Genomic DNA, 24,084 nt, shown 5'->3' with positions numbered 1-24,084 from the left:
CTTAGCAAATACACACTAAAGCACTCAGGGGACAACTTACTCTCAGATGGTTCAGAAAAAAAGTGGCGTGTGTGTGTGTGCACACACATGTGTGTAGGTCTCTGTATGTACTCAGAGAGACAGGAGAGAGTTAGGGCAGAAATGATAAAGTAAATGAGGCAAAATGTTAGCAGTTGGTGAAATCTGGATAAAGGGTATATTGGAGTTGCAAACTGAAATTATATCACAATGAAGGTACTGAAAAATGAAATAGAAACATTTGAGCATAACTCTTGGGGTTATGCTGTCCACATCATATAGAGCTAGGTTCAACTGTTTCATTTCACTTTTGAATTTTAGGGATTGATTTTTCCCACATTAATTTAACCACAATGAAGGGGGTGGGAAAGAAAAAAACTAAACCAAGTAACTTTGGAAATTGGTATTTTGATTATATACTTTAAGACCTAAAAAACACTTTAGTCCAATACTATACACAGGTAAATTTATTTTTCGTAGAATATGGGTTAGTAATTCTGAAACTACTTTATGCGTATACTAAGACTGAACAAATGAGTAAATGTACTGTGTTATGACAATGAGACCAGGCTTCTCACAGCCAGAGAAAGGAGTTACGAATTCGGAAGAGTGCAGAAGGCTAGAAGGAATCCTGTGATGTTGGACTGGAATCAGAAATCTCACTACAGATGGATAGATAGGGAATAAATACAGAGGTGTGGTACCAGTGCTTGGGTCAGTACACACATCTATACTTCCTAGCTCTGTCTGCTCAGAGTCTAGAACCAGTAACACTCCAGTGGCAATGGGCACACCTAGTAGCCAGGCCTTGGTTTCTAAATGCCATTCTCAACTAAAAGGAACCAGGGAGCCTTGGAGGTATAGTCAGTTCCATGGATATGGCAGGAAAAATGTAACATGAACCTGAGTGTCTTGTGGTGCCAGAAAATAAGAAGTGCTCACAAACTGACAGGAGCATGTCTAAAGGACAGAGGAGCCAACCTGAAGGGCCTCCTAATGACCAAATCTGAACGGCAAAATAAACAATGCGAGTAGTGGGTTATAACCTATTACATAAAATAGACATCCAGGAATCCATACCAAAACAAATACATAAATAAATGGGGGACAAAGGACAGCTGTCCTTTACAGTAGGATTCCAATTCCTACTGTAGAAGGAATGACTGAAATAGAAAACTACCATTTGCCAAACACCATCCTAATAATTACTGAAGGCAAGAACCACTGATGAATGCTAAAATTAATAGGCAAAAGTATGATAAGAAACAGGATATTTATAGCATCTCAAAATATCTCCTCCCAACATACTAAGTTTCAAGGTAAAAATAGTAACTTTACAGTGGAGAGACCTGGCAGACACCACCTCAACCAAGTAATCAAGGTTAACATCACAAGTAATAAGACATATCGACATCATGTACCCCCTGAGGATATAACATCACTTCTATGATATTCTTGCCAAAAATACATAACCTCAAATCTGATCATGAGAGAAACATCAGGCAAACACAAAGTGAGAAACAATTCTACAAAACAGCTGGTCAGTATCCTTCCGAAGTGTCAAGGTCACGAAAGCTAAGGAAAGACAGGAGATGTCACAGACTGGAGGCGGCTAAGGAGTTGTAACTTCTAAAGGAGATGTGAAATCCTGAATTGGATCCCAGACCAGAAAAAGGAACCCCGGTAGAAAAAATGAAGGAATTTGAACAGGGTCTGTAGATCAGAGCACTGTATTGATGTAACTTTCCTGGTTTCGATAATTACACTATGGTTACACAGAATGTTAACATTAAGGGAAGCAGGGCAAAGGATCCTAGAACTCTGCACTATTTTGCACCTGTTTTAAAGTTTAAAATGATTTCAGAATAAAAAGTTTTTAAAGCTTTTGTTTTATAACGCTATAAAATACTTAGGATGGTTCCAAAGTCAAATATACAAAAAGGCATATTCAGAAAAACTAGCTTCTATTCGTCACGTCCCTGTTCCCTCACCGCCTCCCCCCAAGAGGTAACCATTTAAAACGAAGGTCTTTGTTTATCTTTCCATGGCGGGGAGACATGACAGACAGACAGACAGACAGCCTTTTTAGATAAATGCTAGCATACTATACATACTTTTTCCACCTTACTTTTTTTCACCCAACAATATATTCAGGAGATGACTCCATAGCGGTATGTAGAGATATTCCTCATTCTTTTATCAAAGCTGAACATACTGTTTTAGGCAACAAGTCTCCTACTGATGGACAACTAAGTTCTTTTGTTTTTGGCTATTACAACTAGTTGCTACACCTTCTTTTACTATCTTTAGTGACTGTAAATCTTCACTATTTGGAGAAAATCTGATGGATAGCTCTGGTAAATAAAGGAAGTGATCAAGGTAAATAATATGGTTTGTGGAAACTATAAGGCAGTAATAATATGTGCTCATTAAGTACTGACACTGATTTTCTTTGTTTTGGCTTATCTGGTGTTGAGGGCAAATTACAAGAGGGAGTTTAAGAAATATATTCTGAGCAAAGGTCTAATAGAGGAGAGCTACAGACATCACTAATTTATTACCTTCTTGGAATCCATATCCCCATTTGTCCTCAATACCAGAAGCCTGACTCTTATACAAGGGCAGCGATGTATTCAACTGAAACCATTTCCAGCCTCCCAGGGCGGGCAAGGTAACATAGTTCTGGACAATGAGATGTAACAGCAGTCTATCAGGGATATCTGGAAAAGTTCTGCTCTCTTGAAAAAAGTGTCACACCTTCCTTCCTTATTTTTCCTACCTGGGGTTTGAAGTATCCATCTTGGAACCAAGAGCGTGTGAACCACACTCACTGGGGATGGTGGAGCAGAGAGACAGAAGGGACCTGGGACTCTCATATCACCATGAAGCCACCTCACTAGTCCTGGGATACCCATGTCTGGAAAACAAACCTCTGCTGGGGCTGGGGGTGGGCAGGGGGCACTGTCACGAGCAGCTAGATGGTACCAGGAGATAAACACATTCTCTACCAAGACGACTTACCTGAAGGATAACAGGATGAGTCCTGCCGCATTTAAGAGACTTGCCATTTTACAGTCAAATCTCATATATTCCTTATTTTCCTTTTCAGAACTCACACACACACAAATGTGGTAGAGAGAAACACTGAGAACTGTCAACAACTGAGGTGAAGTGCAAACAAAACACACCAGCAGGGCTTCCCTGGTGGCGCAGTGGTTGGGGGTCCGCCTGCTGATGCAGGGGACACGGGTTCGTGCCCCTGTCCGGGAGGATCCCACGTGCCGCGGAGTGGCTGGGCCTGTGAGCCATGGCCGCTGGGCCTGCGCGTCCGGAGTCTGTGCTCCGCAACAGGAGAGGCCACAACAGTGAGAGCCCCGAGTACCGCAAAACAAAAAACAAAAAACAAAAAACAAAAAACAAAAAAAAACACCAGCAAAGGTATAAACATAGAACCTTTGGAGCTAGACCACCAGTAGGAGGCAGTGGTGCTACCCCTTGCCCCCACGGCCCTCCATCCCAGGGGAAATTACAGAGCTCCAATGCTCTCCTGAATGATTTGTAGGCACCTAGTTTTTTCTGTACTTTTTAACACATTTGAGGTGAACAAAAGCCTACAAGAAACAAGTAGTCAGGTTCAGAAAAATTTTAAACAGACACAGATCCCAATGACTGTGATGGGTAGAAAGGCGGAGTCTCCAAACAGTGACAGATTTCCAACTGATACCAGCCCTCAATTCACTGTTGTCAGGTGCAAGTCCAGAACCTTACACCACGTCTTTACAATCACGTGAAAATTAAATAGCTGGTATAAAGAACCACACATAATGTTGATTCCTCTCTTGACCCTATATTACTCTTCCAAATTATTAGTTCTATTACATTTTAAAGGTACATTTTCTTTAATACTTTGAAATACTATTTGTACCTGAATGAAAATCTACATCATCAGAGAGGTTAAAACAATCACCTACAGTCCCACAAGAACCCAGCCACGTCTAGCATGCTGGGACACTTCCCCAGTTCATTTTCTACACCTGAGTATTTTATTTCATGTCCAGCAATTTTACATTTCTCCTGGCACGCAGAAAGTCTGTATCCGCAGGCCACCTACTCATCAGAAGAGGAATCGGGGCTCTCAGTGCAGTATGGATCCGCGGGCACTGACTGGGAAGCTGCCCTCCCTCAACTATCTCCTTTGCAGGCCTACTTTGGAATCTGAAATTTCCAGCTCCAGATTTATTCTTCGGGGAAAAGTATCAACCCCTCTGACAACGTAAACATCTCTGGGAAAGAACGCCGATACCTGCTCATTGCACTGTTATTTCCACTGCGTGGTTCAAAAGCCCTGAGCACTTTTCTTTCCCCAGGGCCTGGCCTGGTGTGTAGGGCTCAATAAATGTGTCATAAGTCAGTCAAGACCTGGCTGAGAACAGGAAGGAAGGAGAGGCAAGTTAACAGCATGGGAAGAGGGAGCTTTTGGGCCGCAGAAGAAAGGAGCAGGGGGTGAGAAAGAGAGGACACTGAAGAGAGAGGCAGGAGGGCACTTAAAAGCAACCTGGCTCACTGGATTTGGGACCTGACGCTGCACTGTAAGCACCTGTCCCACCTGCCTCAGGTGCACCACCAACACTCACCCCACTCGAAGCCGTCACACTTCTTGTTCCCTCTGTCTGGAACATTCTTCCTACTGATTTTATAACTTAAGGTCCCCGCCCCCGTCATTTAGGTCTCTGCTCAGATGTCACCTTTTTGAAGAAGCCATCCTACACCACCCTCTACAGCAGGGCGTCCAATCCCCATTATTCTCAACCTGTTTCGTTTCTTCGAAATAAGTATCGCTATCTGGGACTATCTTACTTATTTTTCCTTGTTTTTTGCCTGCCTGCTCCACTAAAATGAAAGCTCCATGAGAGCACACACCATGGGACTCGGTCACTGCTGTGTCTCCAACACTTTAAACGGTGCCCGGAACATTCCAGTGTTCAACAAACATAACAAACATTCACTGAACGCCTGGACCATGTAATGGAGCACTCACAAAGTCTTACTTTCTCCTAGCAAAGAAAAGTAAACTCAACAGAGTTTAGTCGTCCAAGTGCAGGCATACATTCTACCAAGCAAGAGGTGGTGCCAGCAATATGATGGCGGCAGAGGAAGTGGCAAAGGGAACCAGCACCTCTCCTTTCTTGGAGCGGAGTGTCAGGCCCCTGGCTCCTCAGGCTGGATTCCCTCCTCCCTTCCAGAATCCTCAGCACAGGCAGGAGCTGCATTACCCTGTGGTTGTGCTCTCGGCTAGGACACCTGCGCCCAGGCTTCCTGAATTCTCCCTTCGGGGACAACCTTATCCACAGGAAGGACGGGACCTGGGCAGTGCTACCACTGTCACCTTGTGGCCTCTGCAAGGGTGGCATGGTACCTTGCTTTTCCCACAGGCCCACTCAGCCCTCAGAGCTGGCAGCAGTGAGAAGAGGTAAAGAGAAGAAGTAAAGAAACCAGTTTTTCACTGCTCTTTTCCCTTCTCAGGCTACGTTACGGTAAGCACCCTTTGCCATTTTTTGAACTCAGGGGTTACAGGTACTATAGAAAACCTACACAGAACCTGCTGCAGCTGACGTACCAGGACTGAATCACAGCTGTCCCTCCTGGGTGAAGGCACAGTTTGATTTTTCACACACACTGATGCTAACACAGACATGTTCAAGGTTTGAGAGAGGATGTGGCATTTACTTGATCCTCTAGATAAGACCTCCCTAATAAAGGGACCTAAAAATTGATTTACTGGAACCTACTGTCCTGGAACCTAAGGACCCTGTGCCTTCACTTGTCTGGAAAGGGGAGCAGAAGGATTTGGGAAGGGCTGATGGAGCAGATACTAGAGCAGGAGCCCTAGTTCTCTGTCCTCGTATTTCCGGGAGGGAATGTCGGCTCCCAGGTAGGAACACAACAGTCTCTTTCGTCTCCTTCCTCTCTACTCCAAAGGAGTGACTGATCTCATCAGTGAAACGGGAGATCCGGTCCGAGCTCCTATAGACCCACCATCCCCCCATCCCCCGCGGAGGGCAGAGTCCCCCCTCTGTCACTGCAGGCTTACCAGGACAGCCTTTGCTCTGCAGGCGGCTGCCAGCAGTTCTCAGTGGGCAAGGTTAACTGTGGGATGAGGGTGCGCAAGTGCAGGAGTCCTCGGAAGTCTAAGTCTGGCTACAGGTCAAGCTATACCATCTAATCCACCATCACAATTTATTAAAGCTGATGCTTTGATCCTTTGCACTCCTGGGTCTATTTCTTTTTTTTTTTCTTTCTTTTTTTTTTGCGGTACGCAGGCCTCTCACTGTTGTGGCCTCTCCCGTTGTGGAGCACAGGCTCCGGACGCGCAGGCTCAGCGGCCATGGCTCAAGGGCCTAGCCGCTCCGCGGCATGTGGGATCTTCCTGGACCGGGGCACGAACTCATGTCCCCTGCATCGGCAGGCGGACTCTCAACCACTGTGCCACCAGAGAAGCCCTCTATTTCTTAACTGGTTCTTTTGGAGGCAAAAGGGAGAGAAATACAATTTACTGGACTCCTCAGACTCTAACGAGACCAAAGGAAACAGGATGACATCCAATGTCATCTGATTTATGAAGACCTAGGTTTTAAAAACATATATATTTCTCTAGCAAGTCCTAAGCCTCTAATTCTATCCCCAAAGCACAAAAAACCCCAGCAAATAGATCAGAAGGTTGAATGAATGAACTTTTAATAATAACGAAAAAGCACCAGAAAAGGTAACTGTTCTCTCTGACTTCCAGCTGAGTTTTCAGACAGTGCAGCTCTGTTCCACAGCCATGGAAGCTGGCTTGTCTGCAGGCCTGCCTCAGGGACTGGGCTGAGCCCAACCTCCCCCTAAGCAGGTTGGCTTCCCTGTCAAGGCTCGGAGGGGGTCTGCCTAGGGGTCGAGAAGCAGTGTCCTGGCACTGTCACTGCTTCCCCACGTTGTCCTGACTCCGGATAAGCACGGACTGCACCACATCTGTCCAGGCTGTTTGAGACCAGAGTGAACACTTACATGTTCTACCATCTGAACTTGACCTCTGGAGCTATGCTAAAATTCCACTAGGGTAGAGGGTAAGACCATGCTCATAATGGGACTCTCTTTTCGTGGCCCTGATGTTTATATCAGGTAGCATGTGCTTCAATCCACTCACAGATAAATGTTCTATGCCAAGCCCATTTCCAAAGGAAATACGATCATCTTGTATCAGAGTAGGAATTGTGGTTCTTCAATAACCACGAAGAACTAAAGATGACTGAAAGCTTTCACTCATTTACAAAAAAGTATCAGAATATGTGCATATGTGTGAACGACTGTGTGCAAGTTAACATGACCTAACTTCCTAGCAAGGACAGTACCAGGGAGCCGCCTGGTTGAGTTTTCTGCTCCGTTAGGGATAGGAATGCATTTCGCTGATTTTCACAGCTGATTTAGCTGCAGTCCTGTGAACCACATGATGGTCTCAGCACCCTGCTCTCCAGACTCTGTCTTCTACATCACATTCACAGCACGTGGGTGAAGGGCAAATGCCAGGGAGAGTGTGCTGAGTGAGCACCATTCGGGGGGTAGTCTCCAGCTCTCGTGCTCTCTTCCCCATGCCAAGCAAGCCGAGAGCCTAGCTCCGTCTCTGGGGGCAACTCGGAACAGCCCACCAATCCCAGTAACCACAGACCCAATTCCCTGCCCTAAAATTACTCTATTCTTGCCAATTCTTTCATTCCTACCTAGTCTGGTCAGACATCTCAAAAATAAAGGAGGGTTTCCTCTTGGTTACCAAGCTGTAAATAAAAATAACCAAAAAAGCAGCCAGTCTGGAAGACCACAAGTTGAGGAATTCTAACTCTAACGTGGACCTGGGGCTGTTCATCGACACCATCACTCATTTACCTTCTGCTACGTTCTTCTACAAGTGTTCTCCACTCCCAGCTAAGTCACCCGAATGTTCATGGTCTTTGTTTTTCCGCTGAGGTTGAGCGTTAGAAGAAGTTCAGAAACTGACTTGGCATACAGAACTCTCACACTATCCGATTTCAGTTTGGACTTCACTGCTATTCCTTTATTCATCTCCTGCTACTCCCCCAGCAGGGGCCATTAAAAACGGCCATTCCAGAGTTGCTCCCTTCTCCCCAGACCCTAATTCTGGACAGCGCCACCCACCCCATCTGGCTGGTACACAGACAAATCAATCACCTCAGAGGACTTTACCTTCTCCTTCAGGCCTGGACATTCTCGTTCTTGCTTTTTCCATTACTTGGCATTTCACCTTCAATGTCTAGACTTCACTAGGTGAAGCACGATGATTCCAAAATCTTTGCCTCTGACAGTGACCTGTCTCTAAATGCCAGCCCTATGCTTTCAGTTTTTCTCCTGAAAGTCCTTCAGGCGTGCCCAGCTAACATGGCCTCCAAATGGCCACCCGTTTCTCATACCGTCACTGGCCCAGGTTCCAAGCCTCACAGTCAGGTGAGCACTGCAAAGGAGCACAGAACTTTACAGCTGTCAAGAACTTACTACTTAAGGAACCATCTGTCTCAGGGTTGGCAAACATCTTCTATAATAGTAAATATTTTAGATGTTGTGGGCTATGAGGTCTCTGTTGCAATACTTAACCCTGCCACTGTAACATGAAAGCACCCAGAGATAATAGGTATACAAATGGGTGTGGTTATATTCCAATGAAACTATTTTAAAAACAGGCGGCTAGCCCACTGGCAATAGTTTCCCATCCCCTGATCTACATCACTATCCTAATTAGGTTCTTGCTGGTGACCTGATCAAATAGCTTCTACTGATTATTATTACTTTGGCATTGACTATGTTAACTCCTTTAGAAATTGGTTATTTGAAAAAAAAATTGGTTATTCATCATATCTAGCAACTCATCTTTGACCGAAATATCCCGTCACCAGGAGCAGAAAGGCCTGATGGCGAGCTGGCCACAGCCACTGATTTTTCAAGTTGGATGTTGAACATAGTGCCACAGAATTTGTTTTACAATGATTTTTTTTCCTGCGTTTTACCCAGTTGTCACCAATATAATAATTTAGAGCACTGGTTTTTCAACTAGTAGACTGTTTTCTTCAAACAAAATGTTATTTTGCAACTCGTTAAATGAAAAAGACAAAGCAGAATGATTCTGTGTGACATGATAGGTAGGGAAGAAGCCCGGATACCCATCACCTTAGCTCCTTTTCTCTGTATCCCTTCCCGGCAGTATCCCCTAGGGCACCTCCTCAGTTTTGTGAAACAGCAGCCTTCAAACTTCTCTTATCAATCACCTGTATCACGAAAAAGGTTTTGAGATCCCCACCACTCTCTGAGCCACACACTCACACTCTGAGTATCAGCAGATGTCCCGAGATCCAATACACACTCAGGATGAAGTTTGTTGTTAATGATAATGGATGTAAAACTGTCATCTAAAATAGCCTTCTTGACAAGTTAGAATCTTTTGCACTGACTAATTGTGCAATCTGGCTAGAATGTCATTGTTTTTACTTTCACACGGGGTTGATGAGGAATTCTAAACCAGAAGTGTTAGCTCTGTCATTTGCTTGTTTACACGTGCTTTTAAAATGTATTAGCTCCAATCTTTGCCATAATCTTTTCAAGCCACCATTATTCAGTTTGGTTAAAACGAGCAAATTTAATCTGCAAATACACTTAACCGGGCCCACATCAACCCTACTATGCTGCATTCATTGGAGAGCAAATGAACTACTGGGGAAGCCTCAGTCACCCCTGCCACACCAGGGAACTTTCCTAGCCCTCTGGGTCATCTCATGTACTGTATACGACATATGACCACCTAACAAACAAAGGGAGTGAAAATGCCAGAATCAATCCGTATGTCAAGAATTAGAGAATTAGTCAAGCTTCATATCTTTCTTTATGTCTGATAATAAATAGTAGTTCCAACCTACATTTGGAGGCTACCACTGTGAAATACCATTTGATTTGTAGTAAAAGGAAAGAACCACTTGGATTAGCGGGAAGGCTCGACATTTACTTTTTATTCAGTTGTACCCTGACCGAGGCCCTAAGCCTGCCATCTGGCCGAAGCCATAGCAATAGCATGGAGCATGGCAGACACTCTCTATAGCTAAGCCAGGCCGTGTCATGATGTTCTTGGATTCAGGGACAGCTAAGGCAAACAGCAATCATCCTAATGGTTACCTGCAAGTCATTTTGTGGGTTCCAGTCTGAATCAAATATGATGCAGGTATCGGCAGCTGTGAGATTGATCCCCAGGCCTCCCGCTCGGGTGCACAGAAGAAAGACAAAGCGGTCTGAGTCTGGCTTACAGAACCGGTCGATGGCTGCCTGGCGCAGGTTTCCCCGTACTCGCCCATCAATTCGCTCATAGGTGTATCTGAGGGGACCCAAACGAACGAAAGCCCAGGTGTTAATCATGACTTCAGTGGAGAACAAGAAACAACGCAGGAAGCTGTTGACTAATGGCCTTAAACCCGTCACTTCTAAATATGGACCTAATGTCAGCGGTCTAAAAGGAATCCCCCCTCTACATATGCAGCAGGGCAGACACCTAAAACTGCACTGCAATATGTCCCCCTCTCTCAAAACAAACGAAAACCAAATCAAAACAAAAAAACCAGCCAAACTACGGAGGACTAGAGGACCTGTAAACATAAAATATCAATCCCCACTGCCCAGGCAAACTTACTCTCAAGTGTTTCCCAATTTTCTTGCACTGATTCTAATCATAAGACCAGGAAAAGCAAATAAAAGCCGCAACCATCTACTTTCAGTAGAACTCATAACACGGAATCAGAGTTCGAATCAGGCTCCAACTGCTTTTGGATGGACTGAAAATGGGAAGAAGACTGGATGGACAGGCAGTCTTTTTATGTCTGGGTTGGTCATTTCTATGCTAACAGTTCCTCAAAGCTTCAGAGGTAGAAAGCAAAACCTCCAGGTTTATAGCTGAAACCAAGATCTTCTGGGCAGCATATTGCCAAGCAAGTAGGAAGAAATCACAGGAAAGGTTTTTGAGCTGTGTCAGGCTGGAAAGAAGCCAGGAGAATTTTTAGAGGAAAATAAAGTGAGGAAGCAAAGCTGAATATCATTAAGAAGGCATATACCTGTGTAGAAAGTTAAGAATTAAGGGTGGAAAGAATGGTGAGGTGAAGGTAAAAGGAAAAAGAGTAGGAAATTAAACTGCTACGGGAGCCTATTAGCATCTGTCCATCCAATTAGAAAACACAGAAGGTTTGTTTATGATGGAGATCATATAATTAGCACAGAATTAAAACATAATACCAATCTGGATAGCTGCTTAGTCTTATTTATTTCTTATTTACCCCTTGACAATGAACAAATTAATATGGGGATGCTACCCTGGGCCCAATTTTGACCAACAAGCAAGAACTGGTTGGTAAAGTATATGTAATAGGAACCATGTGAGAAAAGGACGACATCCTAGACCCCATGATAGTCAAGACCAGGAATCCTGACAAAAACCTTCTCAGCAGCCCAGAATCTGGGAAATCAGATCTCTAAAAATTCAGATAAACAATTGGTAAGAAACTAAGGATAGATCCTCTAGGGGTAGATAACTCTGGAGGGGAGTGGCTTTAGATAACTAAATTGGGCAACATAATCCTGACTTCCTTGAGTAAAAGGAAAATCCACGTGAGAAATCACCCAAGGAAATACAGGTAGAGAAAGCAGACCAATTCAGGCTCAGAAGGGACACGTACACAGCGAAGACCCACGTCCAAAAAGACTGTCTTCTTTTTACAAAGCTAGAGTGCACCCATATCTGGAATCACAGGTGCAGATTTTTCCTTTCTTCTTCTTTTTTAATGCAATAAACTTAAGAATAATACATGAGACTACAGTAGCAAATAAAAGCAGTGGTGGTTACAGGATTGTCATGAAGGCAGACCAAGAAGGTTTTGTCCTAAGCTAAAAGCTAAGGGTCATATGTTGAATTCTATACAACTATGAAGCAGTTAGATAAAATTATCATCATTATTAATACCAGCCACAGCAACAATATTAGCAGTAAGCTCCTAAGTGTCAAGCTCTGTGCCAGGCACTGCGATATGTGATACATGCTTTATATGCATCATCACATTTACTTCTGGCAGTAATCCTGTGAGGTAGTTCCCCATTTTACACTTGAGAAAACATCAAGAACAAAAACGACCACCACCACCACCAGCCTCACAAGCAAAATAACTTGCTTAGTCACCTAGCTGGTAAGTGAGATCTATTTGACTCAAAAGTCCACACTCTTAACCAGTTTGCTGTATGGCCTTCATATTGTACCCGACATTATGCAGTAGAAAGATTTCCCCAAAAACTTAAAAGAGAAAAATAAAGGTAAGTAAGAGCCTCTGGTAAACTTAGAAAACCTGTAACTCTATCAGAAGGTAAGAAGAGAAACTATAGATATCCAAAATGACTGTGATGAATCAATGCACCTAGGAACTGCACCGAGTTACTCGTACGTTTGGCCACGTATGTGATGCAGTGGAAGAGGCACAGGATTTGGAGTCAGAAGACAGGGTTGAGATTCAATTAAATGATAGCTGCCACCACCCAACCATCACACACGTGAACAATTAGTACTGCAGGCACACAGGACTCAGTGTTCTTTGACAAGACACCCCTAAACCATCAGAGGAGCCAGATGCCCGCGGATCTGAGTGAGGCGGGGAATCAGCGTACTAAGGAGGAGGAGAACCAATAAATAGAGATGATACAGCTCGGCAATCACCTAGGGAGAAAAATTCCCATAAAACTGGATAGTGTTTGGCCGTCTATGATAGAACCCAGTTTTAGAAATTGGGCAGAATGACTGGAACACTAATTCTCGTTTCTATCACTCAGTTTTGAGGGACTGCTCTCGAAGAACACAAAACTAAAATAAAAATCCAGTGATTTGAGAGTTCAATTAAATTGTTCCTCACTCCCCTCACTCCTGAGCCAGATCCTTTGGCCATGCCCTCACCCTTGCATAAGCACGGCACGAAATTAAATGGGAACAAAACCGAACTGACAGCTGGCATGACAACCAGGCTCAAGAACAAAGAAAATCTTGAGGGCTAGTAAATCTGAATGAGGAAATCAGACATCATTAAATTTTCCGCACCAAACATCAGTGCAGCAATTAACCCTCTGTGTCAACTGCATTCTGAACAAAATCCCTAGGAGTTGATGTGGTCGATCAAACTGTAATTCTGAGTCACTGTCAAATATCAACAAGAAGCAGGTGGCACTCTGGAAAACCTCTGGGTACTCGGGGTGGGGTGGGGTGGGGTGGAAATGACACATTTTTGGCACAACAGGAAATGTTTACCTCAGAAGGCCTGAAGGGAAATGAACAACCTCATCTCCCAGCAATAACCAGCTGGAGAACATAAAGAGTGAAAAAAAACCCCCAAAAAACCTGCCGTTCATGATTGCCATAAACATATAAAATACTTACAATTAACCTTAATAAGAAATAAGCAGGAGTTGGCAATAGGGGTCATGTCGGTTTGGTCATCATGTCCCTAACACCTATAGAGGTCTCAGCACAAGGTTGGTACCTTATAAATATTTACCAAATCAACAGTGTATACAGAAGACCTGAGTAAGTGCAGTGAATATCATGTTCTTCAATTTTGCAAAGATGTCAATTCTACCTTACTACGTGTGTAAAAGCCAATCAAAATCCCAACAAATGGATATAGGTACACATAGATAAATACAGATATGTAAATATATAATTTTTTTTTTCTGTAGTGAGGACTGGAGTAGTCAGGGATATATTAAAAAATAATAATTCTGGGGACTTCCCTGGTGGCGCAGTGGTTAAGAATCTGCCTGTCAAGGCAGGGGACATGGGTTCGAGCCCTGGTCTGGGAAGATCCCACATGCCACGGAGCAACTAAGCCCGTGTGCCACAACTACTGAGCCTGCGCCCTACAGCCCATGAGCCACAGCTACTGAAGCCCGCGTGCCTAGAGCCTGTGCTCTGCAACAAGAGAAGCCACCGCAGTGAGAAGTCCGCACACCACAACGAAGAGTAGCCCCCGCTTGCCGCAATTACAGAAAGCCCGCACACAGCAACGAAGATCCAATGCAGCCAAAAATAAATAAATAAATTTATAAAAAAAGAAAAATTCTGAAGAATTCTGAAGTTCATCTGTAATAATATATGAGCGAAGGAACAGAAATTATTGATCAAAAGAATAGAAAGGTTACATACACACCCAGCAAACATAATATCTCAGTATATTTTATGCATACTGTCTTACATGAATGGGGGAAAAGATGGACTATTTAATAAACAAATAATCAGAAATATTTGGAAATAAATTAAATTAGACCCCCATTATATGCCCTCTACCAAAACTGTACAAGGACTGAGACTGAAATATAAAAAATAAAATAAATCGAAGAAGTCCAATTAAAGATTATGCGTTATCATGCACATTTAATTCTTTTATCTCCTCAAATGTCTAGAAAAATGATAGGTAAAGGGATTTTTTTAAAAAATGCATAATAATGCCTTCCCCCCAATAAACCTACAAACAGAACAGGAGAAAATTCTGGGACTTGGAAAGTAAACCAAGTGATATTTGATTTGAAGAAAGCAGAATCCCAGGTGAGAAATAACCTAATTCAATATGGCAGAATATCCAAAGGGATCAGGCATTGGTGGCACCAGGTATCCCTAAAAGTGAAGACACAGAGAGTCTAAAAACAAGGGAACTAACTAGTTGAATATCTGTTGAAGTATCTGTTAGCCTATCCATCATCCACCCCAGTGCTGAGAGGATAAAAAAGATCTGTACCTCTCTCTACCTCCTCTAGGAGATACCACACAGTTAAAGGCAGAGGTAACATACTAAAAAAGGGAAGAGAGGCAGAGATATTGAGACCTCCCTACCTCTCTCCACCCCTTGCCCACAGTCAGCTCCCAGTCCAATCAAGTTCCCACCCTCTGGGCAGGAGAGAGGAAGAAAAACATCCCAAAGCACTGACACTGGAGGTTCCCTGATGAAATGGTCCAGCTAGACGGACAGTGTTCACATATGGAGAATAAGGTAGCCAACAAGCTGGCCCACATGCCCAGAGCTTCCAATCTCTGGATAGTGCCTACCATCTGGCAGCCAAAACCAGACATCTGAGGAAAGCCTCTGACCTTTGAGGCTTTGCTTCTGGTGTGGAGGGGCAAGATCTTAACACACCAATCCTCCAGTAAACAACAACCACAAAATCTGGGCAAAATACAAAAACAAAACAAATGAACAGAAAAACCTATCTAAGGGCACCAGAGGGTTAAGGAAAGCAGGCAGATTTTGGAGAGAAACAGGAAATTGTGGTTTTGGCCAGACAGGAAGCCGGAGTTATGGCAAAGGTGCAGGGCAGCTATAAATCTTGATGAGAAGCCACTATATCTTTCTGACCAGAGGCAGCAAGAGAAGGCGTCTGGGGCAACCAGGACTGCCAGAGGGTGAGAGGGGATTGCCAGAAAGTAAAGAGACAGAGATGGTGAACCCCACACACCGGGTATAAACTCTTTCTAAGTCTCTGGTTGACCTCTGACCCACACATGCTTGGGGCAGACTCAAAGTAGTCTGAGCTGAGATTGGAGCTGCTACCTACCAGAGATGCTGACAGCATTTGCATTTTGAGACTCACCTACTTAACGGCCTCCAAATAAAAACCATCAACATCATCATAGCAATATAACAGAATCCTGAATCTCCACAACACAATATTCACAATGTCCAGGGGAAACGTGACCCATTCTTAAAGGAAAAGACAACAGATATCAAGCCTAAGATGTTTTAATTAACAGACAAGAACTTTAAAAGCAGCTCTTATAATTATGTTCAGCGAAATAAGAAATGTACATAATGAATGAAAAGATAGGAAATCGCAGCAGAGAAACAAAACATCACACTAAGAAACAAATAGAAATCTTAGAACTAAAATAGAATCTCTAAAATAGAGAAAGCAATGGATGGGCTTAATAAGCATGATGGAAATGACAGACAAAAAAGTCAGTGAACTTGCAGACAGACAAAACAAGAGAGAGAAAAAGGATTGAAAAAAAAAAGAACAGAGCCTATGGACCTGTGAGACAATATCTAAAGGTCAAACATACAGGTAATTGGAGTCTCACAGAGCAACAAGAAAATAGGGCAAAAGGAAAAAAGAGAAATCAAAGAAATATTGACCTAAAGCTTCCCAAACTTGATGAAAGATCTACATTATAAATTTAAGAAGGTCAGTGAACTCTGCACAGGATGAATTCCACACATCAGTCAAACTGCTGCAAATCGAAAATTAAAAGAAAATCTTAGTAGTCAGAGTAAAACAATACATTATATACAGGGGAACAGCCACTTAAATGACTACAAAACTTCTCATCAGAAATCATGGGGGTGAGAGTAACAATAGAGTAACTTCAAAGTGCTGAAAGGAGGGGGAAAAAAAGCCAACCCAGAATTCTACTATGGAAGACAGAGACATCAACAAAAAGAAAAATTTGACTTGAGAAAACAGACACTGTAGGAAGACTGTAAAAAATCTATCATCATTAATCTCAGAATGACAAAACACTGCACCTGTGTGATAACTGGCTGAGTGCTATAAAGAGTGAAAAATTACAGAAGAAAACTAGGAAATTAAAAATATAATTACACAGTGAAAATCTAGGGATTAAAGTTGGAAGACAGAATAAAGGTATTCTACCAGAGGTACAGCAAAATATAATGAGATGGAAAGTAGAGAAAAGAGAAAATTAGGTGATCAGACCAGAAGGTCTGACATGAATAATAGGAGTTTCACAAAGAGAAAACAAAACAGAAAGAAATAATGAAAGATAAAATACAAGAAAATCCCCCAGAACTGAAGGAACATAATTTCAAATGGGAAAGACCTACAAAGCACCCAGTTCAACAGACACCATACAAAACCCAGTTCACTGTCAGATTTCACAGGACTGGGACAAAGAGGGTATATCAAAGCTTCTAAACAGAAAAAACATGTCACATACACAGGCCAGGAATTGGAAGGGCTGTGAACTTCTCAACAATCCTGGAAGCTAGAAGACAGTGTACTAACATCTTCAAAATTCTGTGGGAAAGTGATTTCTGACCTAGTACCTCAAACTCAACCAAACTACTGCTCAAGAATGAGAGTAAACTGAAAACATTCTGACAAAGTCTCAAATTCACTTATCATTCACCCTTTCTCAGAAGCTCCCCAAAGAGGTACATGGGATCCACCAACAAGATTTGACTCAAGAGGGAAGGAAAGAAACTTGTCAGCGTGATAAAGGAAGAGAGATCACAGATGGCAACTGTGCACTAGGCAGGAAGGGTAACTGCCCAGAGAGGAAAAGAAAGAAGGTCCTGGGAGAGACGGCTCAGACACGAAACTGATGTGCTTGAATGTAACAAGAGGAGATTTAGACAACCAGAGTAAATTTTGGAGCTGAATTATAATAAGTATATTTAAAACTATGCACCAAATAAAAAACAATTTTTAGTTTCAGGGAAAAATAAAAATTGTGCAAAAAAGAAATAGTAAACAGCATACTACATGGCTGAGCTATAACTCAGCATTTACATAAGTCATAATAAACACTGAATATTAATTTAACCCAAAGTATTGCATGGCAGGTTGGGAAGATGAGAGGAAAGGAGTTGCACATGTGGTAATTATGAGGGGCAGTGAAAGAAGGGAAATATTCATCTTCCATAGTGAGAACAGATAATACTTAAAACTGAAAAAAAAATTACAACTACTAACATTACTTAGAGATATAGCTATAAATACCGAAAGAAACAGCATAAGGAGTTTAAAGTAAATGCTTCAGGTGGGGGGAAACTGGGGGTATGTGGTGGTATCAGGAAATGCTATTTTTCATAGGTCTAATAGAATAATTTGCCTCTTTAAATTATGTGCATGTATATCTTTGAAGAAAATTTAAAAACTAAATCAAAAAGAGAAAAGTAATGATGATATTGAAGTCAGAAGACCCTGCTGGGTGCAGAGCTGGGGTAAAGAAACCATAAGAGAGTGAAAAGAAAATACTTCAGAATACTGCATAGTTGAGAGGTGGGGGAAGCCTTTTTAAGCATATTAATTTAAGCATAAATAAGCACTTAAGTTTATTTAAAGCTGTTTTAAGACTGAGAGATTTGACTATTATAAAATTTAAAACTTCTAAGAATAAAATAAACAAACAAAAACCCATAGCCATAAAGAAAAAGTCAAGAACAACACTGGGGAAGTATCTGCACCATATTCTTAAGTAAACAAGCCATTCTTATAAATTAATAAACAAAAAGGCAAAGAGTAACAAAAAAATGGAGAAAGAATATGAATAAAACAATGCACAAAAAGAGAAATATAAACAGCTAATAAATATGAAACTGTCATTAATAATCAGAAATACAAATTAAAACAAGAGACCATAATTTTGGCTTACTGAATCAGCAAAGACTAAAATGCAAAAACAGTATTGATCAGAGTATGAAAAAAAAGTCATTCTCATACGCCATTAAAAGACACAGTAGGGCTTCCCTGGTGGCGCAGTGGTTGAGAATCCGCCTGCCGATGCAGGGGACACGGGTTTGTGCCCCGGTCCGGGAAGATCCCACATGCCGCGGAGCGGCTGGGCCCGTGAGCCATGGCCGCTGAGCCTGCGCGTCCGGAGCCTGTGCTCCGCAACGGGAGAGGCCACAACAGTGAGAGGCCCGCGTACCGCAAAAAAAAAAAAAAAAAAAAAGACACAGTAAAAATGTCTTTCTAGAAGGTGTTTTGGAAATATGTATCAAATGCTTTTTAAAATATACATCATAATTTATTCTAAGGAAATAACTGGAAACGTTCACAATGAATGCAAAGCGATATTCACAGAGTTCCTTAAAATGCTGAAAAATTGGAAACAACCTATAAGACAGAGTATCATGCAGATCATCAAAACTATGTTGTAGAAGAATAATTAAAGAAAAAAGTTCATAATGTATTAAATAAAAAGGTGAGTTACAAAGCAGACTGTAAAATATGATCCCAATTCACACAAATCAACAACAAAACTAAATATATGTATGCACAAAGAAAAAAAGACTAAAAAGATAAATGCCCAAATGTGAATGGAAACTTTGAGCAGGTGGTGGTATTATAACGTGTTCCTATTTTCAAGAAAAACTGTAATATTTAGACAATTTGAAAACAAAAATAAGCAATAAATGATAAGGAAAAATAGCATATAAGGGAGCTAAATAAAGACATTTGAACTTAGCAAAAGTAACTCCCTGTTACTCATTTTTGGGGATCTTTAATAAAAACTGCAAACTAGTAGTTGCATACATTTTGAAGAGTGAGATAATATATTTACATAAGAAGCAAGTGTTCTGGTAATTCATATATAGTGAATTTATAAAATACAAAAATTGCTTTCTAGTTTCAACATATTCTTCAAAGAAAAAAACAATCTAACTCTCAAGAATTCCTAACCTAAAGATCTCCACGACAGAGCTCTGAGAAATTCTTTTATTGTCTAATCCGATTCTGGAGAATTATTTATGTAATATTAAATGTCAGCATAACCCACAGTTAAATTGGTCATTTCCTTTAATACTTTTTCTATACATTACATGTTATAAGGACAAACAGACTCTTTAAGGAGCAGAACATTTAACACAACAGAGATTTGCTATGATGACTGTATAAAAATAAGGATGTCCTTTAAACCTAGCAATGCCTTGGCTAATAGTTTCTAAGATCTGGAGAAGTCTTTACGATTAAGAGTAAATTTTAAAAATCCATTTGCCATTTGGACGATTGATGTATCCCAAAGACTGGAAATGGAAGGTACAGTGTATAGTGTAACAAATGTAGTGCCCATATAGACTCCAAACAACCAACCCACATAACACCCCAGGCTTTTCACCTGCATGAGTAATGGAACTTAGGTTCAAGGAATTACAGGAGAACGAACAAAAAAATAAGTTGGGATGCCGTAGTGAGTGTATCATAAACCTTTAGAGCGTTTGCTAAGACATAAAACATCCCCAAGTTCTTTTTCTGGCAGTTGTCAGCTTGTGCTCTTTCAGCAACTTGATATAGTGATGCTTTCCAGGGTGTTATTTTTCTCATCATTATTAAGGGGGAAAAAAACAACATTATTTTCTTAACCTTCTGTAATGCTATCTGAATTGTTTCTTCCAACTAAAGAGAATATAAATAAACATGTAAAATTTATTTTTTAAGCAAAGCAAGGGCTCCACATCATAGGCTAGGAAATTCACTCTAGACAGTTAAAACTGGTCATAAGATTCTACTCTGAATTTTAGTCAATCTTTATGAGAAGATTTCTTATCTCTATTTTTTAATGCTTTTTTCTTGTTAAAACAGAATTTTTGAATGAATCAAAAAGGCATCAAAGAAAAGGAACTGCTTGCAGTGCTTGATGCACAGCTTTGACACAAGGCTCACCTTCTCTGGATGAGATAATCTTCCAGGATGTCGAGACAGCGCACCATCTGGGAGAAGATGAGTACTTTGTGGCCGCCAGCAATCAGCTTAGGGAGCAGTTTATCAATCAGCACCAGCTTCCCTGCTGCTTGAATCATGGCCTGCAGCTGAAAGTCGGGGGCATCAGGGCTGTGGGTTTTCCGGAAGTCCTCCAGAATTTTCTCCTCTGCCCCTGAAAAAGAATGGAACAAAACTATTCTCTGAACAAACTATAAGAGTAATAGCTACCCTCTGCTTGACAGAGCCTAGAAAAAACGAAATGAATTCTTAGGTCCCAAGCCAACAGTCCAGTGAGGCAATGCCGTGTGTCCATCCCATGCCCTCAGCAGAGGGCTCTACAGGCGGCAGGGCTGTCCTGCAGAGAACACACGTGCTCTGATTTCCTGGGAAGTCTGACCAAGGAGAGGAAGGATCTGAAACACCAAGCTGACTTAGGCAAGTGAAGAAACCTTCAGAGAAAGCTGACAAAAAGACATACCTCTCATACCATAAAAGCCTGGGATCAGTAAATCCAAGCCATATTTTGATTTAAAATTTTATAAAAAGTTTTATTGTAAAATTAAAAAAAAAACTTCCAACACGTTCTCTACTCAGTACAGTTAACTGTTAATTTATCTGCAGAGAGTTTTAATCTCATGGCACCATGATCATTTTTTCAATGAAGTAACACATCTCCCTGCACCAAAGTGGAAAGTGTGGACTAGACCGCAGGTACACAAAGGACACCAGGCTGACAACTGATATCCATCTTCTGATGGGCAGAGAACTGGTAGAGGTAGGCTCAAAACAGGGCTCTGTATACTCACTGGCCAGACTGCTTAGGCAGATCCATCAACCTCTTTGAACCCCAGTTTAATACTCTGTAAAAAGGTCAGAATACACACCCTGGCATTCCATGGGAACTTGATAACACAGGACTGTTGGCTATCAAGATGCCTGCCCCATGTCCCCCACTCACCATTGATCAGGTAGGGGTGGTTACAGCACTTCCTCAGCTCCATCATGGTGTTGATGAGATTGGGCATGTTGTGCTGATTGGCCCCCTTGGTCAGGAAGGAGAAGTTCTTCTCCAGGATGGCACGGTAGTATTTTTTCTGGATATTGGTCAGCTCTACTTCGATGATCGTCTCTTGTTTGGGAGCAAGGTTCTTTTCCACGTCATCTTTCAGCCGCCGAAGCATCATTGGTTTGAGGATAGACTGCAGTTTCTTCACCTGTCCAGGGAAAACGAGACCTGTTCACCTGCCCCGATCCCGATTCAATAACCGTTACTGGGGTATTCCAACATTCACTACAATCTCTTGGGCATCTAATCATAGTACTGTGGCAGCAGGTTAAATGAAAGATCATGCCTGATCCCTGAACATGATGAGCTTATAATAGGACTGAAAGGAAAAAAGCGATCTGGTTTTAATTCACAAGTAATTACTGAGAACCTATGTGGCAACCTTACAAGGTACAAAGGGAGAAAGATACAAAGACAGGACCTCTTCTGGATGGAGAAAACAAACCTCTCTCTCTCACACGCACACTTGTGCAGCAATTACCTGAGGAATATTTTAAGCCACGTTAGAATGTACAAGTGATACCTTACAAAGGGAAGATGCTGAAAGAACAAAGTAAGAGGCAGAGGGAATCTGGGGGTGGGCAACATGGATGAAGGTGGGCAAAAGGTACAAACTTCCAGTTATAAAATAAATAAGTCCTGGGGATGTAACGTACAGCAAGGTGACTCTAGTTAGTAATACTATATTGTATATTTGAAAGTTGCTAAGAGAGTAGATCCTAAGACCTCTCATCACTAGAAAAAAAATTTACGCATGTATGGTGATGGATGTTAACTAGATTTATTGTGGTGACCACTTTATAATATATACTACATATACTGAATCATCATGCCATACATCCGAAACTAATATAATGTTGTTGTCATTTACATCAAATTAAAAAAAGAAAAAGGAGCAGAGGCAATCTGGAAAAGGATTCCTCCTACATCTAAATAACGATAGCAGCAAACAAGTTTGGGGGTAGAAATATGTAGAGCATTAATGCGGTAAGGTGACCCTCCCACTCCATCATGTAAGCTGTCATCTCAAGGGGCACTTTGAGCCTGATCGTATGCTTTGCTATGATTTGTCTGTTCTTCTCCTAACGGTCCAGGCCTGGACAGCAGATCTCTACGCACTTGACCGCACTGGCACGGGGACTTGCTCACTCTCCCAAGAAGAGGGCAGAGAAGGGATTCAAAGTCAAGGCACCTGAGTTCACCCTGAGCTAAAACATGATACCAGTTAGATGAATCCTGGTGGGAAAATAAGAGAAAAGGCAAGTGCAAAAGATCAAGTTTCAAGTCATAAAAATTTCAGAAGGGGTAGATTCTGCAGAAATAAACTGTGGGCTGTACCAATGCTTCCTGATGAAATATAAAGTGATTCAGAAGAGGTACTTCCTGGAGCAGGTTTGAAACAATGATGAATATGCTTTACTTTATAACCAGATATATAGACTGTTGGTGCCGTTTTTGTGGTTTGCTCCTAACTAACCCCAATGTTAAATCTAATCCATTTAATGAATGCTTTGTTTCAGCAATCATGGTACTTAGGGATGTAATCCCCCAAATGGATAAGGAATTACCATGTAAGAACCCAAAGAGGAGAGACACAGCTAGGTAATCGTTAAAGACAGGGACAAATGCCAATCTGCCACATGCTGGATTCAGCTTTTGCCCTTCACTTGGTTCATACCTTGAATCATTTAGAGTATACTACATGCCAGACACTGTGCTGGTCAATACAACAAACACAACTTTGCAGAAGATGTGGGCCTTGTCCTCAAGGAGGTTATTGTCTAGGAAGAAGAAAAAATGCATACCACAAAATAAGTGCAATGAGAGAAGAGGATGCATTTCTAATGGTCCAAAAATGGAGAGAGGGTTGGAGCTGGCTTTTGAAAGATCAATAGGTACTACGAATGTCGAGAAGTGGAATTAAGTTTGATTATTCACTGCTCTCAAAGTCTGACTCGCCACAGAAGTAGAAACAAACAGACTGGGACCACGGAGTGTACTCTTGATTCCTCTGTTAGTGAAATTCCCAAACCTTCTCAGTTCCCAAGTTCTCGGCCCCAACCCCCTCTCACACCATTGCTAGATTAATTTAGCGGAACTAATTATGTCATTTCTGCAATCAAAGCCCTGCACTGCTTCTCTAATGCTTACCAAACCCTTCAACATGTCTTTCAAGATCTTCCCACAATATATCGCTAAACTCCTCCGGCTTCATACTCCTCAATTCATCCATCCTGTTTCCAGCTCAACCAGATGATTCCCAACTACTGAATAAATTCCATGGCTGATTATGATTATTTTTTTCCTATGCAAAGCAGTCATCATCATCTCTCTCTCTGCCTACTGAAAACTTACCCACCCTTAAAAGTCTATTCTCAAATTATACTTTCTCCATGAAGTCGTTCCTAATTTCCAAACAGATGTGACCTTTCTCGCCTTTAAAAGTCCTCAGCTCT

At 41.8% G+C, this 24,084-nt stretch overlaps 1 protein-coding gene across 3 annotated transcripts in view; it reads right to left on the bottom strand.

Moving 5' to 3' along the window:
- CHD6 (chromodomain helicase DNA binding protein 6) overlaps nucleotides 1-24,084 on the bottom strand; it is a 219,925-nt gene that overhangs the window by 62,039 nt on the left and 133,802 nt on the right. For all 3 annotated transcript variants that reach the window (XM_082645551.1, XM_082645553.1, XM_082645552.1), the window contains 3 exons: nucleotides 21,521-21,776; nucleotides 20,524-20,734; nucleotides 10,225-10,420 (listed from right to left, as the gene is read on the bottom strand). In XM_082645551.1, the coding sequence (XP_082501677.1) occupies nucleotides 10,225-10,420; nucleotides 20,524-20,734; nucleotides 21,521-21,776 (663 nt within the window). The remainder of the gene's footprint in view (nucleotides 1-10,224; nucleotides 10,421-20,523; nucleotides 20,735-21,520; nucleotides 21,777-24,084) is intronic.

Source organism: Mesoplodon mirus (genome assembly GCF_964341445.2).
Source record: "Mesoplodon mirus genome assembly, chromosome: 15".
Lineage (NCBI taxonomy): Eukaryota > Metazoa > Chordata > Mammalia > Artiodactyla > Ziphiidae > Mesoplodon > Mesoplodon mirus.
Note: the sequence above shows the minus strand (reverse complement) of the source record. Positions and strands in the feature narration are given on the sequence as shown.